The following is a 9,564-nucleotide window of genomic DNA, read 5'->3' as shown; positions in this document are numbered from 1 at the left end:
AATCAGAGGAATCATAGAGATTGTAACACTCAAATATTTGAAATAAAATACTACGATTGTTGCGATACTTTTCGGTCTTGATTTTATTTTCTCAACCCAAATTTATTGTCTACAATTACCTCTAAAATTTAGTAGGCGTTTGGACATAAGAGCTATAAAATTTCGGAATAATTAAAAAAAAATCAAATTAAAATGAAATTTAAAAATTAAAATTGTATTTGAACATGAATATAATTTGAAGTTGTTTTTGAATTTTAGTGACTGATTTGAAATGAAAATTTTGAGAAACAACTTTTTTGAATTTTTCAAATTTCCGAAAAAATTCCAGAATCCAACTTCAAGTGAAATTTAAAATTTTCATGGCCAAACTCTAATTCTGAAAAAAAAATCCAAAAAAAGACTGACTTTTTTATGGCCAAACGGGCCCTTAAAGAAACTGCAGCATTGAAACCACAAACAGCAATCAGATAGAGATGCTCATGATAATTCAGGCAGTCGACTGTACAAAAATCACAAAAACCAGTATATTGATCATTTTTATTGACTAAACCTTTTCATTACATCAGTATTCAACTTTTCTTCACCTAGTTAGTAGCAAAAAAAAAACATTTACATGGTTGTTGAGGGTCAAATGAGTACTAAAGATAGCACAATTCAAATGTACAAAGTTTTTTTTCGCGGTATGTGTGAATTGACGAATATATGCAGTGTCAAAACCTGTGTCAAGATCAACCAAAAGATGTTAAGCAGAAAGAAACAGAACACCAGCAGCCTATCCTCCGGCGCTAGGGTACTCGGGACTATCATTCGTAGGCAAATATTTATCAGCACAATGAGGCTTATACTTGGACTGTGGATTAGTTTTTTTGCGATTGTCATCGACAACCCTCCAGCATGGCTTAGTGTTCTTTCGTTCGAAAGCAAACTGAGCTTTTTTAGGCAACTGATTTGCTTTCACGATCGATAACTTCATCTTTCCGGTCGAGCCTTGATATCCATTGTCAATGCTCTTTAGAAAGTATTCCTCCACAAGATCAGCGTCTATTAGATCGCGTCTATTAGTTGGTAATCCCCAATAGAGGATGACATTAGGCTCTGATGCATCTGTGTCAACATATTCAGTCGGGTTGGGGTCGCAAAAACCTAGTAACTCCTCCAGCTGGATAGAAAGAACGAACGCCTCAATCAAGAAAGACTCCATTTGATAGTACAGACTAAAAATTCCCCGAATCATCTCAACAATTTAACACAACTAAACATACAGAATAATCTCATAAAGAAAAGGCGCATGTCGTTCTTAGCTAAAAAAAACCCTCCTATTTACTATTTGTGTTCACCAATATACAAATATGTCTGTACTATTGCTATTCATGACTCTCACATAACACCGGTAACATGGCCATTATCCACGCTTCACTATTATCACATGTCATTAATTTTTATCTCCAACTAGACGTTGGACAATGATTTAGAAATGGTCCTTTCCGAAACATATATTGTGCAGACAGTATTTTGTACTATAACGAGCATAGGAAAAAACAATGTCCGGAAAATAGGCAAAGAAAGAGCACAACAAACTGGAAACTCTTGATTCTGAGGATGGTCATGAAACTTGTACAATTACTTCTCAAAAGTAGTGGTGCAGTAACAATATAGCATCAGTTTACGATTGTTGTGATAATTGCCTTCCTGTTTGAGATTCATCATTATGTTCAGTACAAATCTTAGTTTACGATGGAGACAGTAAGAGCCGGGAAAAAAACTTTTCGGTTTCAGCATGGAAGAGTGGAAGTCACCTAAGAACAATGCAGAAATAAATTATCCTTCAAAGTCGATATGCATATAAGGGTTCAAGCCTCCACAACTGTACAAAAAAAATTAGATCAAACATGATTGGGATGTCTTATGCAGGACTAAATCTGTCTCAGAATTTGATCAGTATAACTTATCGGATTTTAATGGGGCCTACTCTGTTCAGTAAATCCTAGCAGCCAAAATGCCCATGCAGTAAGCTAAAATAGTGGTGATATCATTACTGTAACAGAGAAAACAAGTCAGCCGCAGGTACATACCTTGACCAGTAAAGAGCGAAAGCGTGACTTGATCCAACCAACCCAGTCTCCTAACTCATCTTTGTCACAAGCTGAGAGGAAAATTTTGACGAATAGTCCGTATCTTCTTGCATAAGGAAATGGCTCAAAAAGGATATTCCAATCAAAATCTGGCCTCAACATATCCTGCAGTAAAATTATATACAGCGAGTGGTGAAGGGAAAAAAAACTACATTCATGCACACGACCTTTTGAGTCCTCGAACTCCCTCAAACGTCAAGAGGACTAAGGATTAGCTTGAATATAAGAGGAGAAAAGAAGAACAAAAGAAATAACCAGGACGACACATGACAGGATATATTAGAAATTATCATATACCTTTGTCAGCATATGCCCTCTTAGGAACTCTGTCCTGATTTTATAGAATGTACTTCTGGTAATGTTGGAATGACAAAATTCGTATGGGCTACACGGTAACTGGATTGGCATCCACGAAACCTTATCGGCGGGGATGAATGGCCGAGCTATAGTCTCTTGCAATATTACCGGAGTTGGCCAAGGCCATAAGCCAAATGTCTTGAAGAAAAGTAAAATGAGTGCGCTTAAGCTGGCGGATGGATGCCTTTGGCAGATGAACGCTGAAAGCACTGCCAAGTGAATTCCTCCAAAGAATCCAAGCAACTGAAGGTTATCGGACAATTGGTTTTGATTTGTGGCCGGCAAAAGATAATGTTAGCACAAGTATAAAAGCAAGTGAAGCAGGGCACCAAGTCATGAATCTTACATTTCCATAAACTCCTCGTCTTTTGGCCCAAAATTTGATGCAACGCAGCACTGCTTGGAATATCTGTAGCATATTAACCAAGAATGTTATAACGGCAACTCTCACACTAAGTCAAATTAAATGATTCTTACTAATCACGTAATGTCAAACCAAGCAATTCCTATCAACTACTACAATATCTGCAAAAAGAAATTTCTCTTTGCTTATACCAGATATCAGAAAGTTGATGCATGACTACTTTCGGCAATCGGCAATTTCATTCTTCAGTAAACAAAAATTTTGACCCATTATCAAACACATTTCAGATTCTACCTTACCAAAATTTTTGATTTTAAGCTTAGGTGAAGATGGTTTAAACAGAAACTGCAAATAAAATTAAGAAAAGGTATCATTTTCTTATGCCTACTGCCAAGCCAACGGCTCTAGACAGACCAAGTTTATATGACGAACTCAACTTTCAAGCAACTCTACAAACTAAAAGAGTGACAAGTTGACACCATTACTTGCCTCTATGTTTGGCACAAGATGAAGAATGCTCCTATTGGCACGCACACCAGACAAACTTTTCCAGGTCGTGTCATCGATATTCTTCAGAAAGAATGGATTGAAAACATCCACATTCTAGATATAAAGAGAAAATCAATAACATTTAGTAAGTTTATAGTATCTGCAGAGGAAGGCACTTAGGACTTTTTGAACTGTAGTGAGCAAATTAACAGCAATATAACTGTAAACTCACCTCAGGGATGGATATTACTTTGAGTCGTGCATAGGGAAGATCAATGGATATCCCATCAAATTTGAATCGCATCAGAGGAACTTTTGCATCCTTGACACAATGGATTTCCGATACTTCAGGCCTGCTCGCAAGCATGTTATGCAGAACGATGAAAAAATCTTCCTACAAAAGCAACAATGAGATACACATGACATGTATCACTATAAGGAATTGCACAACCTCATATTAGATTCAAAGAAGCTAAAAAGGAAAAAAGACTCACAGCTATAGTGGCAAAGTAGGGACCAACACACAAAGCATCAATATCTGACTCTGAATTATAAACCTGCAAAACGTGGAAAGTGTCAGAAGATGAGGAAGCTGCAGCAGAAAAACAAGCAGATTAGCTCTTATGTCGCAACAAATTATCAGTTGTGATGCTAAAATGGAGGGAGTGACAGAATAATGCTTCTGCTATACAGCATAGACCGGATTGACATTGTTAAAATACAGTTTCAATCATCTCCTAGAAAGAATAAAACGGTTTTAGGAAATTTTCAAATTTAAACTACGGTTCATAACAAGAAAATGTGAATCGGATAACCAAAACAGCACTTATTATCCAACATAAATATCTGTGATCAACAATAGTTCATTTTCCAACAAGACCAAAAAATCAAAGGAAATTGAAGGAATAATTATGGAATTAGACTTACCCCTAGACCATACGATCCATATGTCAATATTGTCCCAGAGGCAAACTTAAGGTATTTTTTTGGAAGACCTCGCTGATAAGTCACCGTTTTAACCCATTCCACTACTATCTGCAAGATTATATCGTATAAACAACGTGGCAGAAAAGCCTTTGTAGCTTTATGGAATCTAGAAGTCAATCACAAAATTAATATAATTGGAAATGACTGAAACCCAACATAAAACACTAAAACTCCCAAGTAACAGGTGATTCTTATTCGTCTTTTGTTTTCCTTTTCTTTTTCCTATGGCTGATATGTTACAACAGCAACATACCTAATGTAGCCCCACAAGTGGGGTCAGGGGAGGGTAGTGTATACGCAAACCTTATCCCTACCTTTAAGAAGGCGGAAAAGGCGGTTTCCGGTAGACCCTCGGCTCAGGAAAGATAAAGGGAAGGGGCCATAACAAGTAAATCAATCGAAAAACCGAAGCAAAAATACAAAACTAACACTAGGTAATGCAATCAGAAAACCGAAACAAAGGCAACAACAAGTAATAACAGAAGTCTAGGAATACGAAAATTTGAGACCTTATATCATAAATTTGATATAAGGTAGTCAGATGAATGATCAACTGGACCTTATATCATAAATTTGAGACCAATTACATAACCTTTAAGTAATACAACTTGTCAACAAAGGCAGATTCTGGATTTTAAGCCTATTGGTGCAGAATACCACTACATCCACTACTTCTTTACTACAATATGTTTGGACTTCGATAACAACTGCATCTCAGTCCCAAACAAGTTGGGAGTTTTTGGATTTAACATTATAATGTAAAATTTATACTTGTTGAAAATTTACAACTATGATTATATAACTCGAATCGGAGCAGCGGATGCACCCACACCTGCTGCTTTCCATAAACAGACATTCTATTCAAACAAATGAGCAAAATATATATCAAATACAGAAAAATAAATAGGCCAAATAAACATTATGCTCAATAAAGAACCTTTTTAAGCTTGTCGATAGCATTTCTCCTCTTCATTTCCTCCTCTGCAGATGGCACTAAACCTTCATTTACCATCATCTTCAAACAATTAAAACCATACTAATCAGAAACAAGAGAAAATTAATTTTAAAAAAAAAAACAAATGATCACAATTCACATGCATGCAAAAATACACACACACACATACACTACCTGAAAAAGAGACATTGATCTTTCCATTTCCATTCTCAAAATCACATCTGGGCTTCGTCTGAAACCCAGAATTCTTGTAAAGGGTGGATTCAAATGGCTTAATTGGTTTTCAAAAATTCCAAATTCCATGAAAAATTGTCAACCAAAAATTCAAGAATCTTGAAATTCCAAACGATTCTCTCAAGAATCTCGAAAACTACAGAATCAGAGGATCCCCAACTATTCAGGGACTACGGAACTATATTGACGGACGGGTATTAAGGCCTTGTTTGGTTTATGTATAAACTATGCTAATACTTTGCATAAAATTCAGCATTAGTAATACATCTTGGTCACCTTTTTAATACTCTTGCGTAAAATTCAGTGTTAGCAATCCTGACACGTAGGTGTTTGGTGTCAGAATTTCGGGATGTAGTACTTTAATTTTTAAGTTACTTTTTAAGTTAATAAATTCCAAATTAATATTTTATACTCCTAGTTCACTTTTAGTTGTCACGTTGTGACTTTTCACGCTCTTTAAGAAATAATAAATGAAGTGCATAATTTACTAGTAATTGATGCATATTATTAATGATTTTGAGAAAAAAATTTAAAATGCAAAAATAGACAAGTAAAAGTAAAAATCTATTTTTAGAATAGTGGACTGGTAAAAGTAAACGGGGAGTACATACTTAATAAAAAATTTAAAATGAGATTTGAAATAAAGCTATTTATTTCAATAAATTATACTTTAGCTTTGCCGTTTTAAATAATACTAAATGCAGCTGAGCCACAGTGTTGGTTGCGGGTTCGATGGAACCAGTAATTTTTGTTTAAATTTTGTATTTGTATAATAAATTCAATGAATATATATAAATTATTAATTTAGAATTTAATAATTTAAAAATATTATAATCCATGAACTCATAAGGTTCAAATCCAAACTTCGTATCTGGCTATTACGTAGAATAGAATGTAAATAAGAATTTAAGAGTCAGTAATATAAGAATTAAAATAAGTAAAATATCCAATATAGCCATATCTTAGTGTTTGTCCTGCTCTATTCCAAGATTCTAGAAATTTGTGTCGTCTGTCATAAGTCGTGAAAGCAGTCCTATTCGTATTTCAGACGCCTTTTTGACAATATGTGATAATTAACTAACAATGAGACTCTATTAGTGCTTGTTTGGTACAAGCAGCAACAACAACAATCCAGTAAAACCTTACTAATGGAGTTTGGGGAGGGTAGTGTGTACGCAGATCTTATCCCTACCCCGAAGGAGTAGAGAGACTATTTCCGAAAAATTCTCGACTTAATAAAACAAAAGGACAAAAGCAGAGAATATTAGTATCACCACAGAAATAATAAGAAAAAAATATGAACGTGAAATCCAGAAGAAAGATGCAAAGTAAAGCGATAGCTTTTAAATACGTCATGCACTGAAATAGTAAGACACAACAATGGCACTAGCTATCTTAGGTAAAAACCCTACCAGACTAGTCTCGCAAAGGTATAAGTAAGGCAAGACTCAACTACCTCCTAACCTACAACCTTAATACTCGACCTCCACAACTTCCTATCAAGTGTCATGTCCTTGGAAATTTGAAGCCTTGTCATATCATGTTTGATCACCTCTCCCCAATACTTCTTAGGCCGCCCTCTACCTCTTCTCGTGCCCTCCACATCTAGCCGCTCGCGCCTCCTTACCGGAGCATCTGGACTTCTCCTCTGAACATGCCCGAACTATTGAGCCTCGCTTCCCGCATCTTGTCCTCAATGGGAGCCACTTGCGCACCTTCTCTCGAATATCATCATTCCTAATCTTATCCATCCTAGTGTGCCCGCACATCCACCTCAGCATCCTCATTTCTGCTACTCTCATCTTCTGGGTATGTGAGTTCTTAACAGGCCAACACTCAGCTCCATACATCATTGTCGGTCTAACCACCGTTTTATAGAACTTACCTTTGAGAATCGGTGGCACTCTCTTGTCACACAAGACTAGCCTCCACTTCATCCATCCTACCCCAATACGATGTGTGACATCCTCGTCGATCTCCCCTCCCCCCTGGATAATCAACCCAAGGTACTTGAAGTTTCCTCTACTTGGGATGACCTGTGATTCAAGCCTCACATCCACGCCCACTTCCCACGGCTCAACGCTGAACTTACACTCCAGATATTCCGTCTTCGTCCTGCTCAGCTTGAAACCCTTAGACTCAAGAGCTTGTCTCCAAACATCTAGCCTCTCGTTAAGACCGGCTCGCGACTCATCAATCAGAACTATGTCATCGGCGAATAGCATGCACCATGGCACATCCCCTTGAATATGGTGCGTTAACGTGTCCATCACCAAGGCGAATAAGAACGGACTGAGTGCAGAACCTTGGTGTAACCCCATTACAACCGAAAAATGTTCAGAGTCTCCTCCTACTGTCCTAACCCGAGTCTTAGCCCCATCATACATGTCCTTGATCGCCATAATGTACAGTACCGACACACCTTTTGCCTCCAAGCATCTCCAGAGAACTTCTCTAGGAACCTTGTCATATGCTTTCTCCAGGTCAATAAACACCATATGCAAATCCTTCTTTCTCTCTCTATACATTTCTATCAACCTCCGGAAAAGGTGTATAGCTTCTGTAGTCGAACGACCCGGCATGAATCCAAACTTGTTGTTGGATATAGACACAGTCTTCCTCACCCTTGCTTCAACCACCCTCTCCCACACTTCTATGGTATGGGTAGTTTGGTACAAGAGATAAGAGATAATTAATTTCAAAATTAAATTTAAGATGAGTTTATCCCATATATTGGAATAAAATTGTGGTATATCTAATCCCGAGATTAGTTATCCCTGAACTGTAGAGTTATTTTTATCCCTACGGAAAGATGGAATAACAATCTCAAAATAATTAATCTTGAGATAACTTATTTCCAACCAAACGACCCCTTTGTGGATGCGGCAAAATGTATGACTGAATAAATGCAACAGCCAAAGCTGTTTAGTTCATAGATTAGATACACAAAGATGATGATGTAACAATGATTGATACGCGATGAGTAATAATGTAAGTGGGCGTTTGGACATAAAAATTGTAAAATTCCAAAATAAGGTGAAAAAAATTTTCAATTGAAAATAGTATTTGAAATTTAGAGTTGTATTTGGATATGAATATAATTTTGGGTTGTTTTTGACGTTTTGTGAGTGATTTGAGTGAAAATTTTGAAAAACGATTTTTTGAAGCTTTTCCAATTTTTCAAAATTTCCAAAATGCATCTTCAAGTGAAAATTGAAAATTTTATGAACAAACGCTGATTTTGGGAAAAAAGTGATTTTTTTTTAAAAAAAAAGGAAAAATTTCTTATGTCCAAATGGCCTCTAAGAATTGTTATTTGCCGACTAAAAAAAGTAGAATTTGTTGTGCATGAATGCCTATTTTCAATTATTTTTGAATTTAGATACTCTTTACTATGTATTGTATGTAATTTACGTACTCGTAATTGATATTTTATCGCGCATGTAATAATACAAAAATATTCGCTTATGTTAGTGCAAACATTTGTAATGCAAGGTTTTAAAAGTGGAGACGTGTATTAGTATTCAGAGTCTTAAGCCAAAAATCAAATAGGGGTCTTTACATAAATAGCCAGACATATTCATTCTTTAATTTTCTTAACCGGTGTACATAGATTGTACATTTATTATATATACATAATTATTCATATATACCTGGATTATTTATATGATATATATCTATCGGCTATTTTAAGTTTAAGTAGTTGGGTAGACAACTATTTAGGTTAATAGCATGTTTGGCCAAGCTTTTTTTCCGGCCAAAAGTGCTTTTTTGCCAAAATTAAGGTGTTTGGCCAAGCTTTTTGAAGGAAAAAAAGTGTTTTTGAATAGAAGCAGAAGCAATTTTGAAAAAGCAGAAAAAAGTAGTTTCTCTTCAAAAACATTTTTTTTAAAAAGCATTTTTGAAAAAAATATACTTAGAAATACTTTTTAAAAGTTTAGGCAAACACTAGTTGTTGCTCAAAAGTGCTTTTCAAATTAATTAACCAAACACAAACTACTTCTTATCAAAAATACTTTTTTGAAAAACACTTTTGAGAAAAGCGT

The 9,564-nt window shown here is 35.7% G+C and overlaps 1 protein-coding gene across 1 annotated transcript; it reads right to left on the bottom strand.

Annotated features, from left to right (window-relative positions):
- Positions 1–514: 514 nt before the first annotated feature.
- On the bottom strand, positions 515–5,776 carry LOC107796122 (nuclear poly(A) polymerase 3). Its single transcript, XM_016618855.2, has 10 exons — positions 5,459–5,776; positions 5,267–5,344; positions 4,270–4,377; positions 3,837–3,899; positions 3,575–3,736; positions 3,343–3,456; positions 2,836–2,898; positions 2,430–2,732; positions 2,073–2,237; positions 515–1,159 (listed from the first exon to the last, which is right to left on the bottom strand). Exons 1-10 carry the CDS (start codon positions 5,585–5,587, stop codon positions 773–775), a joined length of 1,572 nt encoding a protein of 523 aa, XP_016474341.2. The 5' UTR covers positions 5,588–5,776; the 3' UTR covers positions 515–772.
- Positions 5,777–9,564: the final 3,788 nt, after the last annotated feature.

Source organism: Nicotiana tabacum, chromosome 20 (assembly GCF_000715075.1).
Source record: "Nicotiana tabacum cultivar K326 chromosome 20, ASM71507v2, whole genome shotgun sequence".
In the NCBI taxonomy this organism is placed as follows: Eukaryota; Viridiplantae; Streptophyta; class Magnoliopsida; order Solanales; family Solanaceae; genus Nicotiana; species Nicotiana tabacum.
The sequence above is the reverse complement of the archived record's forward strand: the minus strand, read 5'-3'. Positions and strand labels throughout refer to the sequence as shown.

Bases quoted from the DNA above. Each gene is read 5' to 3' on its own strand.
- LOC107796122 (XM_016618855.2), bottom strand. From the start codon at position 5,587: ATGGAATTTGGAATTTTTGAAAACCAATTAAGCCATTTGAATCCACCC. The intron at 3,457-3,574 runs GTGAGTTTACAG...CTTTATATCTAG, and splicing joins AAGTAATATCCATCCCTGAG to AATGTGGATGTTTTCAATCC. The intron at 2,899-3,342 runs GCAAGTAATGGT...AATATGCTACAG, and splicing joins ATCTTGTGCCAAACATAGAG to ATATTCCAAGCAGTGCTGCG.